This window comes from Acipenser ruthenus, chromosome 24, assembly GCF_902713425.1.
Source record: "Acipenser ruthenus chromosome 24, fAciRut3.2 maternal haplotype, whole genome shotgun sequence".
Lineage (NCBI taxonomy): Eukaryota > Metazoa > Chordata > Actinopteri > Acipenseriformes > Acipenseridae > Acipenser > Acipenser ruthenus.
In genome coordinates, this window is record NC_081212.1 from 20,437,026 (window position 1) to 20,460,158 (window position 23,133).

The 23,133-nt window shown below is 36.6% G+C and overlaps 1 protein-coding gene across 1 annotated transcript in view; it reads left to right on the forward strand.

The window, feature by feature from the left end:
• The first annotated feature begins 7,514 nt into the window (after positions 1 to 7,514).
• LOC117429254 (nuclear receptor ROR-alpha A-like) overlaps positions 7,515 to 23,133 on the forward strand; it is a 238,910-nt gene continuing 223,291 nt past the window's right edge. The window contains exon 1 of the mRNA XM_034901625.2: positions 7,515 to 7,920. Within this exon, the coding sequence (XP_034757516.1) occupies positions 7,770 to 7,920 (151 nt within the window). The 5' untranslated portion in view covers positions 7,515 to 7,769. The remainder of the gene's footprint in view (positions 7,921 to 23,133) is intronic.

The following is a 23,133-nucleotide window of genomic DNA, read 5'->3' on the forward strand; positions in this document are numbered from 1 at the left end:
TCAAATCCCACCTCAATCACTGACCCATTGTGTGACCCTGAGCAAGTCACTTAACCTCCTTGTGCTCCGTCTTTCGGGTGAGATGTAATTGTAAATGACTCTGCAGCTGATGCATAGTTCACACACCCTAGTCTCTGTAAGTCGCCTTGGATAAAGGCGTCTGCTAAATAAACAAATAATAATAATAATTTTTTTTTTTTTGTTCCCAATAAAAAACTCACTTTTGTATGAAGTGCACGGGGGCGCACATGTATTTGCGGCAGGACCAATTTTCAGCCTTTTATTCCACATGCACGTACACGTTGGCTTTCACTCTAGGTAAACAAAAGACTGCTCTGTTCACAACATTCACATTTCGAGGAACGTTTTGCAAGTCTGGCAGCTCAAAGACCACAAGTACAGAACATGGTTTCAGCTGGCATAGGTGTTAATTGGCTACCATTGCTTCCCAGCAGCTGCTAGCAAACCATTTTCTTTAAAAGTACATTTTGTATGCCCAATTTACAGTAGTAGGCCTATATGTAAGTGATGTATACATAATTATAGTAACAGGGGGCTTGATTTTCCATTGTTTCCTCTCCTTATTAACCTGACAGGAAAATGCTCATTAATTTAAGTTAATTGGTTTAGTTTAAAGGCCATGCAATGTAAAAAATAAATGTTAATGGTTAATAGAAAAATATAAAAAGATATATACAGTATATATATATATTACCTTACTAAATAAATGAAACAGAAAAGCTTACTTGTGAACTTGTACAATATATCTAATAACTAATCCTCGAGGCTGAAGGCTTTTGCAGGTTCGTGTCATGACAGCCTGCTTTGTCGAGTAATACTGTACCATACAGCTTGAAACAGATTGTACCTCCAGACTGGAGTGTTATAGAACGAGACACTATTGTTCTATTATGTTTTATGGCCCAGCTGTAAAGTTATTATTATCAATATAAGTGTGAAATAATGAAATGTAAAAGCAAGCTCTGAACATGTAATAAGATCACAGTATGTCTCTCTCTAGACTCATACATATTTAGCATAATCAGTAAGCCTTCTGTCACCACAGCAAATAAGTGGATATACCCAATTTCTATTACTAAATTTTACAGGGTGCAGTTGTGTGGCATATATTGAAGAGAAATGCAGGAATGCCCAACTTTTATTCAAACATTGAATAACAAGTTTTCTTTTTTATATAAAGACCAATTCTAGGCATTTTGAAAAGGGTGAAGTTCAGCATGCTACATCTTAATGCAATAAATACCAGCAAATAACACTTTTCTTCCTCAAATAATCAACCAAAAATTAAAAGCACAGTATTTTGGAGCATGCCATCGGTTGTGAATCTCATCACATCAAGGTTGTATATTTATGTATTTAATGCAGGGCGACATCTGTGCCTTCACACAAGATTGCACACAAAAGATAACATGAAAACATGGTGTCTGAACTAATTAGATGCATAAATGCACTGATGAAGTCACTGCCGAGCATTTCAGTCTGGCAATAAAAATCAGAAGGGAGGATAACTGGTTCTTACTTCTCGAAGTTAAAAACGGTAATACATAGAAAAGAACTTCTAATGGTAAGCCTGTTTATAAAATCAAATTAACACTACTTGTGTTTTATCTAAATGTCCACTATAATCTGATATAGCAGCACTATGCTGAATGTGGGATGAGGTTAACTAAACCCAGCCTAAAACTTGACAAATCTGGAGTAGGTGGTGTTATGATTATGACTAAAACTTGACAAATCTGGAGTAGGTGGTTGATTTACACTTCAGAAAGTGTAATAAGGGTTAATAATTACAAACCTGCACAACCTCATTTTTTCTATAGATTATATAAACTGGAATAAGAATGAGGTAAGAGTTCATGTTCACACTTTTACCTGTACAGAAATGCTTATCCAGTTATAATACTTGGCATAGACCGTCACTTAAACATTATTGCTTATATTAGACTTTAGGAATATACTGCATGGAGATGTATGTCTCTGTCTGTACATATACAGTATGACTGAGTTGTTAAATGATGATGATATAATGATAAGACCAGCAGATAAAGGTTTGGGAATAGTGATAATGAACACAGATGACTATGTGAAATATGTAGAATGTTAAAAGCAATAAGATCAATAAATAGATAAAAGAGGTTAAGGAAATTGCAGAAAGACTATACAATAAAGGCATTACATCAAAAGAATTTTAAAAATACATGCAGCCACATAATGCAAGAACAGGCCTAGCAAGATGGAATCCTAAAATGCACACCCTAAGCGAATGATAGTCAGCACGACTGATAATCCAACACACATAAAAGACAAATGGAGGAAAAAAAATAAGATTGATAAAGACAAAATCTCTGGCCATTTTTTTATTTATTTTTAAAACAGAAACTAGATGTTTCACTTCACTGTCACTATTTATTAGTAATCCATATAATGTGTAAAATATTCTGTCGAGTATAAAAGTAAAGTTTCATTGCAGGTCAAGCTTGATTCGGTATTATGAAAATTAGGCTGTTTGACAATGTGGTGTAAAATCAAAGTTCTGAAGTCACACAGTAGTTGCAGTTTGATCTAGTTGTATTATACTGTATTTTGCTGTGGGCCGTCACCAATGCAAACAAACAGACTTGAATTCTTAAAACAGCTGACAGAAGGCAAATTTCACTGATTTTGAAAGTCAAAACAGTGCAGAAAAAGCCTAAAGAAAAACACTGGCAAGTAAGTCTAAATAACTCTAACAATACTCAAAATCGACTGCATCATATAACACTACTTTGGAATAGCAAAGTTCTCATTGTGAAAGCTCTCCATGAAGCGCAAGTGTTATGGACATTCAAGTCTTCCTTACATTAGCTAAGATTATGTCTAAAGCATGAGGGTGATTCAGAAGTCACTAGACAAGTGGGATGAACATATTTCTGAATGGATAACTGCAGAAGTTACATATTGCTCAAACGTGTCCAATAACGTTTGTATCACCCTGTGTGGTAACATTTTACTTTACAGTAAGTAATATACAACAACGGTTTAGACCGCAACCAAAACATTCATATTAACTGTTTATTATTATTATTATTATTATTATTATTATTATTATTATTATTATTATTAGAGAGAGAGAGACAGTAAAGAAATGGATTTTCAAATACACAAAAATTGCCAAATAAATAAATAAAAATAATCGCTGAATATATTAACAAAATTCTAACAATTAAATATTGTACAAGCGATAGGGGAGGTGAAGGGGTTAAAAACATAATTGTCTATGCATAACCCAAATGCTGTCGAGCTATATCCCTCTATATTAACACTGCTGATAAACCCCATATACGTTTATAATCAAGGTAAAAGCATCGAAAAAATGCGTAAATGACTACCATTATTAGATATAAACAAGCCTGGCACAACTCCCAGAGGTAATGGTAAGAGTTACTCTTGTGCCAAATTACAATGCAAAATAAACACACTACATTTTAATATGGAAAGACATGGGTTTGGCCACATTGTAGCATTTGTAAAAACGCTGGCCAACATTGTATCACTGAAATATGTCTGAGGACATCCTTGTACTATTTTGCTTCAGAATATAATTTGCATTGTAACCAGATAACTTGTTTTCTTTTATTTATTTATTTTTGGGGGGGGGGGGGTTAATAGCTATGAGATACTGCACAGGTGTTTTAATAGCTATGAGATACTGCACCCCCTCAGAAAAGGTGTTGTAATAGCTATGAGATACTGCACCCCCTCAGAAAAGGTGTTTTAATAGCTATGAGATACTGCACAGGTGTTTTAATAGCTATGAGATACTGAATCCCCTCAGAAAAGGTGTTGTAATAGCTATGAGATACTGCACCTCCTCAGAAAAGGTGTTTTAATAGCTATGAGATACTGCACAGGTGTTTTAATAGCTATGAGATACTGCACCCCCTCAGAAAAGGTGTTTTAATAGCTATGAGATACTGCACCCCCTCAGAAAAGGTGTTGTAATAGCTATGAGATACTGCACCCCCTCAGAAAAGGTGTTTTGATAGTCATGATAACAAATATGAAATAAATGCAAACAATGAAGTAAACTGCTCTCAAACACGTTGTTTTGTGATAAATGTAGAACATGGGGAAATACGCATTTTTCAACAATCCGTACTACATTAGTAGTCTAATGTAATGCAGCATTGTGTTTACCATTACGCTTCCACATTTACATTGTCTGCTGTTAGGTTGCTATGAAGTTCACACTCACAAGAACACCATATATATATATATATATATATATATATATATATATATATATATATTATTATTATTATTATTATTATTATTATTATTATTATTATTATTATTACTAATAATTTCTTAGCAGACGCCCTTATCCAGGGCGACTTACAATTGTTACAAGTTGTCACATTATTTTTACATACAATTACATTATTTTTTTACACAATTACCCATTTATACAGTTGGGTTTTTACTGGAGCAATCTAGGTAAAGTACCTTGCTCAAGGATACAGCAGCAGTGTTCCCCTCCTGGGATTGAACCCACGACCCTCTGGTCAAGAGTCCAGAGCCCTAACCACTACTCCACACTGCTGCCCATATATATATATATATATATATATATATATATATATATATATATATATATATATATATATATATATATATATATATATATATATATATATATATATATATATATATATATATATATATATATATATATGGGATCCATGATGGCATTATGTTAAAATAAAAACATTTTACATATTTAAACTATTTTACTCGTCATATGCATTTTATTGAAAACATACTGTAAATAAATGAACAATTGATACAAGTTCCAGGAAACAAATGTTAAAATATCAAATTCAGCAGAAAAAAATATATAAATCATATTCACGAAAGCATACATGCCAACAGTCCCTATCTGGTCGGGACAGTCCCAATTTCCTAGCAAATGTCCCGCAACCCGATGCATAGGAAGAAAGTCCCGATATTTACACATAGAAACATAGAAAAAAAATTAATTTATTCTGCACAGTAGATTTAGTGAAAACCACACGCTGTGCTCTTCGTGCGGCTGACACATCTGCTGATACAAAGGGATGTTGGTCGTGTGGTGTTGAGTTGAGGGGATACATCTATTATTATATGATAGAGTGTTTTTTGCGCATGACCCCTCCCATGTGTATGATGCGTATAATTATCATTCAGAGATATCTCAAAATGCATTTCAAGATATCTTAAATTGAACTGCAGATATCTCAAACTAACTCGATTTCAAGATATCTCGCGATATCTTGAAATGAGTTTGAGATATCTTAAAATCGAGTTAGTCTGAGATATCTGCAGTTCAATTTAAGATATCTTGAAATGCATTTCGATATATCTCTAAATAATAATTTGGCTTGCCTTACTCATGCTACACCTGCTCCTTTGCAAGGAGCGTATATCGGGCTCATGTCTCTGTGTGTGATTACGTCACCTACCAACCCTGCTGCTGCCTACCCCCGTGCACGCTACAATACATACCAACGTCTAAGTAAGAATATCCACCCAAACTGTGCCAACACAGCGCTGCAGTACAATGTTCAGAATTCCCTGCTTGGTGGCATAACACTGCGTGTTTCCACCTATCCAGTTTACAACCTCCTGAGTTGCTCCAACGACACAGGTGGGGGTCATTATAAATAGAGTGATGGTAATCAGTTTGCTCTGTGCACCCACTTCCGCCAAATACACGACAAGAGAAACAAAGTACATACAGCTTTTTATTTTTCATAAAATGCATAATAATAATAATAATAATAATAATAATAATAATAATAATAATAATAATACATTGTTTAACTAGCTTTAAAATATCAACACCTAATCAAAAACAGCTTAATTTAGTGTAATAAAAAGGCTTAAGTACTGTGTAATAAAAATAGGCGTGGTCCTTTTATTTAAATACATGCTCTTCATTCGAGTGCCAAGTTTCCTTTTAGATTCATGTCAATGCAACAGTGTGTGTGTGTGTGTGTGTAAATGTATGCAACAACAGCAGGGCCATGCTTCTATCCACGTGCCGGCCGCAGGGGGCGGAGATTCGGTTGAAACACCAATGGTTCACGGTAATCACATGCAACAGGCCAGGCTTGGTGTTTGTTATTACGTATCCAGGCTGTGAAACATAAACCTGTCCATAGGGTTTGGATTTAGAAAGTTAGCAACAAACAAACCGAACGGGTTGGAAACACTTTGAACCCCAACCCAATGAAAAAGGCATTCACAAACTGCTATTTCACACTTCAGCGTCCCTTACAAAGTTTCTCTCTCCAGACTTCCAAGGACGGGCTCTGCTGCAGTTGATCAGCTGCCAGAGTCAATCAGCTTTCAGACCAGCTTAATCTACTGACGAATACGTCAACCTGTCAGATTTCAACACTGGCAGAAGTGTTTGAAAATACAGTACTTCTCCAGTGGTATTCATAACCCGTTTTAGTGGGGTATCAGACTTGTTTTGGCTTTGCTGTTTTTTTTTTTCTACCCTTGACGCTTTCTTGCCTCTTTGCAAACTAATGAAACATGCTCCTGCTACTACCTGCAGCAACCTGACACTGTGAATAGCATCTGCGAGCTTTGCTATAATTAAGGAGTAATGAGAATCTCTTATTTTCAAACTGATGTTTTTGTCACACTGATTACATTCCACAGGAAATGCCTACAATCTTTAATTGTTAGACTGGACCAGATATGTTCACACATTTAGACCAGGCAGGGGTAACACTAGACCCCTGTGGCTTTTTAAAAAACTAATCTGAACTGGTAGACATGGTAGTTGACTAGATTATTTACTACAAAATGTTATTTTTCATAGAAATTATAGTTTGTTCAAAATAACGCTATCTTGAAATGATCGTCGTTTCGACGAGTTACATATTATCTACAAAATAAAGGATATGCATAAGATCACATTGTGATAATTTAGAAAACATGTATGGTTTAAATGCAGTTGTAATTATTCATTAATGTGCTTGCATCACAAGTGTACTTTCAGCTTCTTATAGTGCTATTTCAGTAATTCTAGTCCAGTATTTAAATACATCACGGCCCAATATTGACCCATTTCAGTGAACAGGGACCGTATAGAGAAAGGTCACAATTTTAGGAACTTCAAATTGTAGTTTTTTAAAAATGTATATTTTCAGCAAATGTCCAGCCCTTATTGCTTTGTGGATCTGAATTTCACTTTAAATATACGGTTCTAGTACACCGAACATTTGAAATGGCGGCGTATAGATATACACTTTTGCAACATAGCATCCTCGGATCATTAACACAATTTAAATGTTCATGTTTAAAATCCCCATCAAACGAAAAATTAAAAAAAAAATGCAATGCATCTAGCCTGTCCGACTTTGTTTATATACTGTATCGGAAATGATGGGATTTAGTAAGTATAACTGGAGTCATTCTGTGACATGCACCTTCAGTGGAAAGGCATGTCCGATCTGTCATCGGCTTCCCATCTATTCTCTCTGCTATAGACTGCCTTTCCTTTCAGTGCTGTGGGTAATTTCACAGACTGTACAGGAGTTCTCACGAGCGCTGCTTGTGGACAACCGACCCTACACACCCACATCTATCAAGACCGCACATTCACATTTCATGGTTGCACTGTAAATTAGATAGAGGGAGTCTAGTACTGTAGCGCGTCATTCACAGACAATATACAAAAAAGAAATACAAAATAATAATAATAATAATAATAAATGGAGTCTGCACCAGATCCAACAAGCGATCCGGGCAACAGCGCCTCAGAGCCGGCTACCCCGCTCAGGGACACCCCGGTAAACCTGGAGACTCTCCGAAAAGCTGAACATCCAGTCCCCGTTCGAAGGCAGAGCTGCTCGAGTACCAGAGGTAAGGAGCAACTGTTCTGGGCATCTGTCTAATAAAACGAGATGGTGCTGCTGGGAAATGGTAGCTGTAAACTTTTACGCAGGCGGTATACCATTGGTATGCCTTTTAAAATTGTATTAACAACAGATTAATATGATTGCACATATTGAAGTCCGCCGAGCTATTGATTGCAAGAGGACAACACTTTCAAAGTTTCAGTGTTTCAATTCAGGCACTTATTTATTGTGTTCGGATCGGTGCAATCAATTTGACAGCTGTAAAGCAACGCACTACTGTAGTTAGCATACATGTATCCTGCAGGCTTAAATACTTATTAATATTAGAGGTACATTTTACATAACAAAACAGTCGAGAGATGTTTAGCATAGTCGTGAAGTATCCTTATATGTTCAAGTTAAGCTTACTCTAGATGTTTTGTTATTTATGTTTTAAACAAAAGTACTTCCCAAGGCTAAATGGGGTTAAACTTTTGAAAACTGTGCGGGATTTGTTTTATGGCAGCCGATTTTTTTAAAAATGTGATAGTACATATGTTGAAAGGTGAAGCAGCCGACTGATTAAGAGTATTAAGTATAATGCATAATTGTCACCATTGCCTCTAGGTTAAATCCACGAAAATGACAACCGATAAACAATGGTCAGTTGGATTTTGTTATCATCTATTTATATAATTCCAGGTGTTAGGATTTACATTTCTGAATATTTCTTACATTTTTGCGGCAGAAATATGGCTGATCATGTGCTGGCTGTGTTTTACAGTATATAGCCACACCCCCTACAGGCAGCCTCTATACACGTAATGCAAGTACAGTGAAAAAAATATACCAAGAAACTTAAAACAACAACGTGGTCAAAACCGCGCATCTACATCTTTAACAGAGACACCTAATAACCGCTCTGTATACTGGCGTTGTACTGTCGCCTTTTTTTCCTACACATTCCCCCAGAAGGGTCTTCTAATTACACTCTGATACTGCACGTTGGGCTAGATGTAAGCTGGTTATGTAAGAGGTTTAGCCATAAACAGAGGGGCAAGACAATCTTTCACAGTTTACACAGAGTTAATTGCGGCAAATATCGTATCCTATGACGATGATAAATGCATTTGGTAGTGATTTGCTTTTGCAGCACTGTGAATAGTGTTCGTTTCTCGCGTGTTCATTGCTTGGTTGCTGTAGAAAGTCAGCATTGTTGTTTCACTTGCTAACTTCGTGGTGGTTCCCAGAAAATGCAGCCAGGGTTATGTAATACATGTATGTGCAGGTGAAGGCATTACGTTCCGTAGACTTTAAGTTGATTTCACCGACTTGATACTCCTAACCTGGTGACCCACATTCTTTTTTCCTTTTCCCTGGGATTAAATTACAATAAGAAGAGACAGAACAAATACGCTTTCACGTGGTTATGTAACATGTACTGATTGAAAAAATAACTTTTTAAAATCAGTTTCCCTTAAAATTAGTTATCATTGTCACTCCTATATATATATATATATATATATATATATATATATATATATATATATATATATATATATATAATAATTATTATTATTATTATTATTATTATTAATTAATTAATTTATTTATTTATTTATTTATTTCTTAGCAGCCGACCTTATCCAGGGCGACTTACAATTGTTACAAGATATCACATTATTTTTACATACAATTACCTATTTATACAGTTGGGTTTTTACTGGAGCAATCTAGGTAAAGTACCTTGCTCAAGGGTACAGCAGCAGTGTCCTCCACTTGGGATTGAACCCACGACCCTCCGAGAGTCCAGAGCCCTAACCACTACTCAACTCCATATTAAAAAACACTGATTTTTTTAATATGTTATTTTGCTTTAAGATGCCACTAACTAGTATGCAAAGTTAAGTAGTCATATTCTAAACATTGCTGGATCTAAATACCATTGTCCTTTAAATAGGACCTTCTCTGATATTCTACATATTTTTAAGACATAAAGTAACCTAAGAGACTCACATGCATTGTTAGTTGTTGCAGTTTTAATTATACCATTGGTGGTATTCCGATCTACCACTGGCAAAGATTAAATAATGAATCTGATAAACCACACTTTGCATTTCTGGCATATGTGAATTTCCTGCAAGACATTGGTAGAAAATATGTGTGATATATTACAAATGTTGGCATATTACAAATAAACGTGTATGCTTAGTTAGCTTTTTTATTTATTTTTTGTAACCCTGTTCATGTATGATTCAAAAACATTTTACATTGTGCTTATTTCCATGTCTGTACATGCAATCATTTCTTATAATTGAATGGGATTAGTTTGTTGTGTTTTTCAGAGTCAAGGCTGGTAGCTTTACTTGTTATTCCATCGATACCACTGCTAGGTAGCTGATTGTATCCGTAGGTACACTTTATAAGCTGTACCGAGCAGCCCCAAAAAATATGGTTCTTTACATTGTGATCTGTAATTATTCATTTTATGTTTCCCTAAGCCTGGAAATAAATGATAACAAGATGTAGATATATGTCAAAAATGCATCACCAAAATGATACCCAAAAGATTATTGAATGAAGTAACTGGAGATGCAGCTAGACACTTCTTGTAACATTTTTTGGAGATTCTGCGCATACCTTTGTGAGAGGGGGTGCCAGGAATTCTTTTTTTCTGGGGCTTTGCCTTTTTTGTCCTCTGCTTCATTGCCCCAGGTGGGTGAATACCAAATATAGATTCTCATCTGGTTGATATTTTGCATTGATGGTGTTTCTGCATCACTGTGTGTGTTTGAGAATTGGTCATGATGGAACCCTTTGTCCTGTTAACAGCATTGTTCTATAGCAAGAACTCATGTCTGTGACTTTTGACAGCTCTACAATCAGCCCCAAAGTCGTCTGTCTCTTAGCTGTGATGTAACTGCAAAGGGTGTAATTACGTTGGTTTGCCCTGTTGTTATTGTGGTGGTTTCTAAGGTGCAAAGGGTTGAAAGTCAAGCTCCATTGGCACTGATCGCACTGATTGATTTGTTGGTGTAGGAAGGATTGTTTATTTAATTTATTTAATGGTTTAAGAGTAAGTAACAGGGTTCTGATAAATCTAGCATTCCATGTGCTGACGTGTTGCTACAACTGTTTAAATAACGTACCTGTACATTTTCTTTTCAGTGTTAAAATCCTGACAGCTTTTTACACTTATAACTTTAAAGTCTGCTCAAAGCTCTTTTCAAGCTTAAATGCAGGAACCACATGCAACCGAGTTGTAATTGGTGGTTAACGACAAAACACTGACAGGTATTTGTTAGAACTGAATCAACGATGAGCTATTCTGACTTTGCTGGCTTGACATGCTCCACTGTAATGTTATTTAATAAAAGGCTTACTTCAGCACATGACGCAGGGGAGCCGAGTTTTGAAGGCAAGCAAAGTCTGTGGAAGTCATTAGTGAGAAAAAGAAAGGGTATTATTTTCATATTGCAGCGTCTTCCAGTTCTCGAGACGTGAGTTCTGAAACAAATCAATATTAATGCTTATCTTATGTAAGTAGATGCCCTCTACAGGGACCGAGGAAGAATCTTGCAATTACTGGCTTAGCTGAGCAGCTGCACACTTGGTCAGGGCTGCTGTACCCTGTTTATGCTAATTTCCTTACCTGTGCATGTACAGCTATGTGGTGATGAATTTTGTAAATGATTTACATTTGCAAAGCTCCTACATGTATCGTATAGACCAGAGTCCTGAACACAATTTTTTCTCCCGTTTGTGTATCGAATTGTTATACCAATGTTTAATTTGACTGTTCCTGCTGTGTATTGAAATCCTTACATTCTAGTGTGATTTACGACGCTGACCACAAGCTGCTATAATTAACAATAAATACAAAACTATTTAGAATCCAAGGTAAATAATAACACCAGAAAGGGGGAATTATAATGCCAGAGTTATGTTTTGCCTAACCCTAGTGGGGGAAAAAAGACATCATCATTGTAACAGATTGGTGGACAGGCTTCTAGGCATTTGCCATTAGTGTTTGGGGCCTGGATTAAATCAAAATTATGGTGACACATTCACTTTATATTGCGTATTAGGACAGGATTTGAAGGTTAGTGCATACATACTGCCCCATTACTATTTGGAAAGTAGTACAGTATGTTTTTAATTTTAAAAATGAGTACTGTATCTTTAAGACCCTTTTTTCATATGAGCACTCAGCCTAGGGAAAGAGAGGTCCCTTTCAAACATATTATTGTTGGCAGAGCTGCCTTTCTGAAAACCACACAGCAGTCTCTGCCATTATTGACAACTTAAGCAGACTTTTACCACCACAAGCTCTATTTACTAGGACCTCGGTGGGTCTCAAATGTGGACATGTTTATGCTGCAGTGACAGAAGATGGATGGGGGGGAGCTGAGACCTCAAAACAAGGTTTTGCACAAAGCCTCTGAAAACCTAGACCTGGCACAGTGTACTTGCAAGTCTCTTCACCGGCAATGCAGTTGACTGTGACATTCTCAAATACCAGAGATTATGTTCTCTCCAGAAACTGGAGAGGACAGGCTGCAGTCACCTGGAAGATTGGAACTGCAGGTCTTGGAGGGAAATTACCATCCTAAAGGGAAATTACCTCCGTGCTTGTTGCCTCGTCCTGTAGCACTTAATGCCCTATTCATGACAATTACTTTAGGTGCTTCTGTAGTTGTACTTTTCCTCAAGAAGATGTGCGTACAGCATCAGGCGGTATGTTCGTTTATAATCAAATTGCATATTTGTTTGATCCATTCATGTGAAAATAACACTTGCATTGGGGGAGATCAGGTAGGATATTATATAGTGTGTTCACTTGGAATTCATACTTAAATAGGTTATTAATAGTTCGTCCCTAGTAGATAGAATCTGACTGCACTCAATGCTTATGCAAATTCATTCAAAGAGCCAGGGGGCAGCATGAGTACTGCAGCTATAGTATACCACAGGATGATGCCCTGGAGAAATCATGAAAAGGAGTTACAGGGAATCAAGTATCCTTACCCATCTACAGATCTCTGGCAAAGACTCCGCTTATAGTGGTCTGGAGGGTGACACCTTTCAACAAGAAACTGAGCAGAGACCCATCAGATCCCTGTCACAGGGGGAAACCATTTAACCATGTTGTTCCCTGTAGGTTAGGGTTGATCAGCAGTGAGAAGGACACAAGACAAATGACACAGCTGCACACCATGTGCATGTGTGTTTAAAATGCCTTTTGGAATACGGTGATGCCAAAGCTACGTCCTGGTAACAAAGAGGTGGGCACATCGTATGCACAGAACACTTCTTTTCATCTCTTAACATAAACACAGTATCTCACTGCCATATTGCCCCTGTGGCATGTACTGTACTTTTTGCTTCTTCAGCCGATTTAGTTTGTTGTGTAGCATGATGGAAGTGATGTGTCTTTTGTGACCTTTCTGTGCACCTTTGGAGAAAATACTAGAAGTTCTGCAATGTGTGTTTTTCCTATTGCTGTGCATTGCACACAAGTATTACAGACATTCACAAACCACACATGTTAACTACACAACTCCATCGTTACTGTGGATTCCACGCACTGTGCATCATTCCGCTGCGTATTTCACAGCCAAGTTGTGGCCTCAGGTCTATGTGCGACTGTCAGATTAGGCCCCGTGGTAGCCCGTTTGGATCTGCTTCGAATGCACAGCTTTTTTGAACAGAAGCTCTGCACGGAGAGGTTCTGCGGTGGGACTGCTTTTTATTTAATCTCGTTCCGTTGGGGGTTTCCAGCTTTATTTGGAGGGATTTTTTAATGCCCCAAACTTCTTTTTTCTGTCACTCACATCTGCTGTTTATTGGACCCCTACAAGTCCAAGTGTAGATAGGTTAAAGATCAACCTTTTGAGGGTTTATCAGTGGCCTTAGCCTACCTGTTTAATGCAGTAGCTGTGGGGTGATTTAGATTTCTAGTTTCTGAAACTCAATTGCTGTCATATCTAATTGTGGCATATTTCCAACTCACTAAGTGATTGCTCCTAATGTTCTAGTCCTCCTGTGCAATTGTTTTTCTTAAAATGAGGCAAATATTGTGTTCGCAAGACATTATTGTGCCAAAAAAAACAACAAAACTTGTGAAATAAGCCACTAAATTTGAACTGCAATGTATTAACTGACAGCTGTAATAATTTTTAAAAAACAACAAATCCTTATGTAAGGCATATCTGTCTTTGTTTCATATGGTAAAGAGCAGCCTTTCTTCTGAGATATTTCACTGTGTGCAATATATGAAATAATAATTGAATATTCATCTGAATTTAAGAATTTAAAAATGAAAAGCAGTTTTACTTGTGCTGTCTGTTGTTTATAATTCATACACTCATACATGTCTCTGTAAAAAAAAAAAAAAATAAAAAAATAAAAACATTAAATAAAATGAAAATGCTTCACAAGCACAGAACAGCTATAAAACTGATTCGCCGCTGCTAAACCAACCTATGTGACATATGTTCATACTGCAGGAACACATCCTAGTAAGGAACCAAGCAGCACAGGTTAGTGCAGTAGTGGGGAACACATTTTTGAGTGAAGCTTCCTGGCAGACAAGAATTTGAATAATAAACACAATCAAAGACATGATCTGAGCTTTGTGAAAAAAATCAATTGGAACACATAGGGACTAAAACTACTACGCGAAGAATTCAAAGCATAAAAATGGAACAAAGAAATCAAAACCTGGGGTGATTAACATGGCATTTAAACCTCTCTTACCTCTCATTAGCATTTAGCATGTTTTCTCCATACTATCACTTCCATTAGGGTCCTACCTACAGTATCCATGGACTCTATTTGGGTTCAAGTTTAATTCTAACAGGAAGTGAATTCAGAGTGTGGCGGTAGGATAAATTGGCTTCACCTTATTCAATGTGGATACAACATTTTGAAAAGCAAAGTAATACTAGTCTTGTTGTAGTGCCAATGGGGGTAGGGTGGCATTTACTTGTTTGGTTATTAGTCTTATAATGCCAGCAAAGTTGACATTTAAAAGACAGCATTGAGAACCTTAGCATTTGCTTGACTGTGCATAGACCATAATTCATTTTTAACATTGTGGGCATCAAAAGAAAAGATAAATAATATTTTCAATGTACTGGCACTAGATAAATGATCTCAGCACCAAGACATAACACTTTATGTATTTATTTATTTATTTGTCCTTACCCTTAGTACTAGCCTTTTTTATTCTGGGTTAAATAGTTTTGGAGATTGTGAACCCACTGCTTTAAAAGCACTACATTAAACATATTACCCCCCCCCCCCCCAAAAAAAAAAAAAAAAACACAACCACCCACCCTCAAGTCCATAAAGTCCCATCTTGAGGATGGGTTGATCCTTCCGGTGCTTCAGGGCAGGGACAGCGACCCGGCGACAAGGGACCCAAACAGGGTGACAGGGGTGACAGGTGTGCAGGCCGGTGAGCTGTCGGGAGCAGCAGCAGGCAGAGACTTGATGCTTGACCACAGTGCAGCGATGTCTGAGCTGCCAGGGGGAGCACAGCAACAGGCAGGGGGAGCCCAAGCGACATCTGCCGATCGTGCCACGACGTCTGGGGCTTTAGGGTGAGCGGAGAAGGGGACCTGGTGGTGCTCTGAACTGATCTCTAGGCCCAGGTGTCGTCCATCCATCAGCAGTCCAAAGCACCTTTGACCATTGTTCCATAGTCCAATTTCTGTGTTCTTGTGCATATTTTAGCCTTTTAGTCTTTTTCCCCTTTCTTAACAGAGGTATTCTTACTGCAACACATCCTTTCAGTCCTGATTTCAAGAGTGACGTTCGTACTGTTGATTTGATGGACAACGACACCTGTGCCTTCTGCCAGTTATGTTGTCAATTCAAAGCTTGTCTTCTTTCTATTGCTTAAGGGTATGTCAATTACAGGTGATGTTTCTCTGTACTTGTTGATTATGCTTTGGATACCACACCTTGAAAATCAAGTGATGCGAGCTATTTCCTTCTTTATGCAAGTCAAGGTTGTTATAATAGTAGAAAACACTAGTGGAGGCTTTGAGTAAATTGTTGATGCTCATAATATATAATAAAACAGGTTATCTCAGTGCCATGTTGTACCAATCAATTTTTTCTTTTAGGCATACACTGGAAGTTTTAACCAGAGGGGATCTTTATTTATTTATTTATTTTATTTTTTTGCCAAAATTCACAAGAGGCACATATGGCTGGCAAGCATGTCTCAAATTTGAGACAGAAGCCACATTTGATCTTAAATCTCCAGAGGTAAAAATCAGGGCTTAGATCTTTGCAATCCATGTCCCATTTGCAGAAGTTTACTAAATGAAACTGTGATGCAAAATACTTTCAGACTTGTTATATTGCATGGATGTTGATTATCTTGGCGAGAGCCGAGTTCAAATCAGCATGAAGTTTTAACATCTACTCTCGTGTAATGGAAATCAAGACATATACAGGTATAAGACTCAAATTATTAATGCTGTTCCTTTTTTATTATCTGCAAACTAAATACCCTTTGGGATCCCATAAAACACTTAACAACCCTGCTCGATGTAACAATGTGTATTTTACACCTGCACAAGACTTAACTCTATTTGTAAAAGAGGGTTTAATATACAATACAGCTATGCAGAAATTGATAACTGTATGTTTTAACTTAGCATTTCACTCCTCAGACAAGCTTAACATCTGGTAACCTTTCTCATCCAATAACAGCTGGTGTTTTTATAAGTGCTAATGCCACAGTATCATAGTGGTATGCTAAGACCATTACACCCAGGAGCCCCCTTGTATCATTCATTTCTCTAATGTAGTGGTTATGTAGTTTTAGTTGCAAAGGGATCAGTTCATACAGCCAGATTTCAAACATGGCCAGGGTTAATTCCAGAATTTAAAAACCCTTACTTCAGTCTCAATATCATACTCAATTTTACTGCACACTACATAATTAATTTCTGTCTACTATTCAGAGGAAAAGGGACCAGGTAGTCCAATAAATTATGTTTTTATGATCTTCATAGTGATTTTCTTCCAGCAACCTACTTAATAAAGCACTAAGTATAACCGTTTTGAATGTATAAAGCACACATTAAAAATCACCCTTCTTATAATGTAATTAGTTATGAGAGAGCTGCTTTTGAAACTGACAATACAATGCAGTGAAAAAAAACCCTGTTGCACCCGATTTTTCACCTTCCATGCACATCTTTATGTTATTAGTGCATTGGGGTGTTTTCTCTTAGATTACATTAATCATTTTGTGTGGTGTGATTGTAAAAGCCACAGCACTCAAAAGTTTTAACTCTACAAACAAAAAATAAATACAGTAAAACAGAATTGTAATTTCTACCACTCGGCTTACATTGGAGTAAAAACTATTTATCAAAGTTAATCTACAATCAGAAGTCCCTAGTCCACACCTGGCCCGCAGTGGGGATTAGATTGCATTGTAGTCTTTAATAGAAGTCAGCACAGATAAATTAGATTAAAGAAATTGTGTCCCATACAAGAAGCTAACAAGATTTATTACTTATCACTAATTTAGTATGTTTTGATGGACTACAAAGCATATTTGCTTAAATTTACTTAGCAAAAAGCACCTAATGAGGTACTACACTGACTTTGGTCGCTCTGCAGCCCTAAACAGTGCATCAAGTAGTGATGGTCTTTCAGCATTTGTTGATATGGAAATAGTGTTTACCCTGGACCAGATCACAAAATGAAGTTGGAAGTGGTATTACCCACCCTTTTACAGTCAGAGCAAGAAATACACAATAGCTTGAGTACAGAATCATGAAAGATCAGTCTGAAACTAGACCATGTCTTTGTTTTGTTCTTATCCTCCCTCCTCGTCACCCTATCAGGTGTTTTTTGGTTGAGGAGATAGTTACAGCCTGAATCCCTGTAGGTAAAAGTCATTTCAGTCCAGTCTCACAGGAACAGACAGGGATCGATTTCTGAATGTTTGGAGTGAATTTTATGCCACCATCCGTGTGTGGACACCCAGGAGTTCTACATTTCTTCTTAGAAAAGAAGCACATCTGATCATAAGCCACATCTAACTGGGTTGCTGACGATATTACAGCCACTCTTGCACGCATATTTATTTCAAGGAGCTTTCAAAGTGCTGGCGTTGATTTGAACAGCAAGCCCTTCGCACTTTCTAAATTTCAACTTTTCGAAAAACATTTGAGGAAAAAAAAGTCTTGCCTTGAATCTTGGAAGTTACAAAGATGCTAATTAAATTGAATTTGATCTTTGTTTGGTTTTTGGCTTAAGACTTTGTTTGATAGTGCTTACAGAGAGTAAAATCTGTTGCATTTTAGGCAGTTTTAAAAATGTTTAGGCAATTGTTCAGATTGAGCTATGTGTAGTTTTCACAGTGCAGTGTTAGATTGGAAATGTGATGTTTTTCACCTATTTTTCCCAAGCCATTTGTGATACTGCCACTGCTGGGGTGACATCCTTACATCTGTACTTATCTAGAGAATCACTTTATACTGAAACTTGGTTAGGACATTCCTTAATCTGGGATTTCAAGGAGATGCCTGTCCATCTGTATGCACATACATGTTGTAACACTTTGGCGTGTTTGGCCTGTCTGGAACAATTAATTCCAAAATTAGATTCCCAGATACATGATTATTGTACTTCTTCCCAATGTGTAGTAATCTAAGAGTGTAATGGAAAGTAAAAAAAGAAGCTGTCAATTGCAGTTGGTCTGTACTCGTATTTTTATTGCCTTTCTTAAGTGCTAGCTCCTCCTCAATGCTTGTGTACACCCTGCTAAAGTGATGTTTTCACATGACTGTTAGTTGCTGGTCCAAGATAGCACACTGGGTAAAAAAAAAAAAAAGGTGAGGTTCAGATTAACAGGCCTGGCTTTTAAACAGACAACAAGAGAGAAGAATGATGAATGAAGAGAAAATAGATTTTCCCCCATTGTAATGGGCAAAGAAGTTTACCAAATGTTTTATCTTTAGGAAGAACGTTTGCCCTACATGCTCAAACAATGTGAATTTATAAAACAATCCAATTAAAAATCTCCAGTTTAAAACACCTTAATGTATGGTGTTTGCCTTAAACGCTTTTAAAGATGTGGACAAATCAAAAAGATAACCCTGGGTATAAGCTGAGTTTGAATGACCTCAATGCGGAATGTTATACCATGGTTAGCATTACACAAGGGGTAGAGTCTGCGTTTCACATTGCATTGATCCAGACACAGTGACACAGAATGCGACTGAGCTGAATAGAATCTACTGATTACATGTGCCTTTCAAATTGCCTTACAAACTAATAACTACTTTATTAATCATAAAGCAAGCTCTTCTTACCCAGAGCCTCCCTTTCAGCAGCTGCATTTAATGCATTTGTATAACATTAACAAAGTTACTGCTTTTCATTTTAGACACTGGGCTTTGTGCAGCTCTTCTTCAGCTTTCAAAAATGAGTTCTTAATATTAATAATCATTTAAAAAAAAACACCTTCCTTTTATTCCAAATGTATTCATTACTGCTCAACGGAAGTTCAAAGCATTAGATGATAATTACTCCAGTAATAAAAGTTAATAATTAATTGAAAAGGTGAGCAGTTTTTCTATTGAATACAGCATGTACTTATTATATTACCAAATAAGAAACAGCACAGCACAATAAGAAACATGCTTCATTGTTCATATGAATGTACTTGGGCACCAATTATGAGAAACTCTTAGCAGTTCTTAGCAACCATAGAACTGAAACTGCTGGCCGTGGATAATATACTAAGAGAAAATTTTAAACCCCAAAAAAATACAGCTAGCCGAAAAGGAAATACACCATGTGTATTCAATAATAAAACTAACATGTGTTTTTAAAATAAATAAATCATTCAAAACAGAGACTTACTATACTATATTTCTCTGGATAGTCATTACTGAATTAGTCATAGACTTTTTTTGGTTCAGTTTTCAAGCCTTTAATAAAATACTCAAGTACTCTGTTCCCTTACATGATGATGTTTTACTTTTTTCCAATACTATGTAAGATAGCGTGTCTTTCTCCAGGCCTTTAATTAATCGCTGTTGAATAGTATTGAACCTGCAACTCTTTGCTCTAGAGACAATTGCTCAAACCAGCTTAAAGAGCTTCAAGTCCCCTGCTGATCTGACAGTGGCATATCATATGTTGTTTGTCACAAGTATTTCTGCAGCCAAACTTCAAACTTTCTGTGGATGACTACTGCTGTTTATTTTTCTGTTCACTTGTACCACTACTGTAAGTAAATAATGTTGCATCCTCTGATCAAATCTGGTATCCGGCTGTATCGTAAATTAAGTTTATTCAGTGCACATTGGTTTGAGTTTCCACTTTCAAGGTGTATGATGTCAGTTTTATAATCTGTTCTACACTACATTGTTTTGACTGGGAACAGGACCAGAGCTACACTGCAAATACAAATTGCAATGAAAAAATGATCACCCCTTAAAAATGACTGAGCAGTAATAACAAGTCAGACTGGCTTAACTATTAATACACTTGAACTCTGCATAGCTCTTTATCTACTAAGGGAAAGAAGCAGGTGTTTTGAAATGAAAGCCCAGTAGGCCTCCTATGCAGCCTGGCACTGTTTACATGTACCTCTCGTTAATTCATTTCAAGTCAGTGTTTTGCTGGCTATCAACCTTTCTCCACGTATAGCTGAGTTTGCATTTCATAAGACTGATTTGTGGTAGTTTTGCTTGTATTGTGGAAAGCTACATTCAGAGAATAGGAATTTCCTCTGTCAAAAGCTTGCTGTCGCCAATGGGTTTCACAACAAAATGACATAGGCACTTGTTTTTAAGACTGTTTTAAACAAAATATTTGAATTGAAGAATTTCGACAGACTATGTATGTGTGTGTATATATATTTATCAATGTATATTTTTTTTTTGATAAATTTATTAGGAACTTTCACTTTATTTAACCCTTTGTAAATGTAAATTATGTACTATATAGAAGCAAAATGCAGCACTGGCAAAGATTTGGGGGCTTATTTTTAAAGTGTCTCTTTAATTAAATCCTATTTTTTAAAGGAGACAAAAAACTATTGGCTTTACAAAAGTAGTATAAAACAGCAGTTATGTAATTGGAGTTAGCATAAGTACTTTCTCAGTTTTGTACATTACTGTTAAAAAAAAGGTGTTAAATGCTTTGACATTATGTCCCTTTGTATTCTATTAATCATTAATGAACTAAATCATATACTTACATGCAAGTTTTAGCAATGTAGGCAATCATACTGGCAACCCATGAACCTGACATGTTGGCCCACAAATACTAGCAGTAGTTTATTGCGTTTTTTTCAACAACCTGCTGTCTAGATCCCAGTGGGAGCTTGCTTTTCTGCAGCAATTTCTAAGGAAGATTCATCTCCAGGAATTGATAAAAGCCATCACAGAGGTTATAGTGCCTTTTGTCACCGGTTGTCAGTAAACGATGTTGTTATGGAGTGGGTTTCTAAATACTTTACTTGTGATGCCATTGCAGTCTTGCTTTTTCAGATTATGCAGCGAAAGCCCTTTCTTGTTCGTTCCTGACACATGATTGACTGATCTTTCCCACTGGCGGGCTTCTTTGGTAGATTTCCATCATCTGTGGTCTAACACGAGTCGCACAATGTACGGAAGGAGACTACGGGGGAAGAAACATTTTTTCAAAAGAAAAAGTAACGGCAAACTGGGTTTTTAATTGTGAAAGAGTATTCATTGTGTCATTTCATATTAAGAGACTGCTGGTTGTGAAGCTCATTAATTGCTGCTAGCTCAAACAGCAATGTTTAGGCTGCCTTACCTGGCTCCGCGCCATGGTATGCACTGAAAGAGCCACTTCATCTTAGTCAGGGACAGGTGGACATTTCTGCACAGTTCTAATTGGACAAAGTGCCTTTCAAACTCCTAGCCATCACTCAAGGATCAGATTAGCAGGCAGCAGGCACATCAATACAGGAGATTTTTTTCGTTGTGGCCTTGTGCTAGTGTGCATGAGTAGGGCTCTGGTCATCAAACAGATCTACTTATCCACTTACATCTGTCGCCAAAAAAAAGGTGCAGACAGGGATTTGTATAATTAATAAAACTTCCTGGATGCAGTATTAAATGAATTTGTTGTGAATATAGTAATTTAGTAGAACGGCCAGTTCAATACATTGGAGGGCAGTAAGGCCACTAAACTTAAGTCAAGGCCAAAGTGTATGATACTGTATAATTTTGCTTAGGATTCATATATAAAGCTAATTATTTGCCACATAAAGAAACAACACAGTTTAACCTAATAATAACTATTAATTTATTCAGAAAATGCTGTTTTTTATTGTCAACCAGCAGCCTACAGCTGTGACCAAATGTTTTGCATCACCTCTAATTTTAGATTGAGACAATTTAAACAACAATGAAAAAAAAACACCTATATGAACATAATTTAGATATTTTATTTAACATCATGTAATCAAAGAAATTACAAAATTATATTACAAAAGTCTACCAAAAGCCATAATAGTAGTACAGTAGTCATGTTAGATGTCAAAATGTCACAAAAGCTAGGACAAAAGTAAGATTTTTAGAGACTGACAAACTATAATACCCTGCTTATGTATGAATGGATAAACACTAAAGTGTTTTGCTACATAGCCAGGTGTATGTAACACTCATGGTTTCCTGTATCAACAGAGTATTGAACAATATCAAGCACAGCTCACACTTTTATTTCATTGTGTCATAGAAGTGTAGGTTAAGGGGTCACAGTATACCCTCTTTCGAAAGAGCATTCGAAACTACTTGGAAAAATCTTTAGCAAGTGCTTGAACCGTGGGAAGTAACTTTTTCTCCACATATGGCTGAACAGATGCTGCTGTGCTGTTCTATTTTCTTTGGCGCAGGGTATTCTCTCACATCTAAAACACTTCATCAAGTCCATGTTCTTCTAATCATGGAAGCTGGAAGACAAGTTCAGTTTGCTTTCCTGGAGGGTGGCACTGTCTTTGTGATGCAGTCAGTTTTTTTATTTTTTATTTACTGTACCTACCGTACAAGCACCGTCACAATCATAATTGTAAACAAGTTATGCAAGTTATGTCATTTCTACTATTTTGTGTAAAAGAAAGCAAAACATATAAAAAAATCTATTTTGGAAAGACAGTTCCTAAATTCCCCTTCAAAAACTTAGCACCCTTTGAAGGTATTTGTGTTGCAGTGCCCTTATT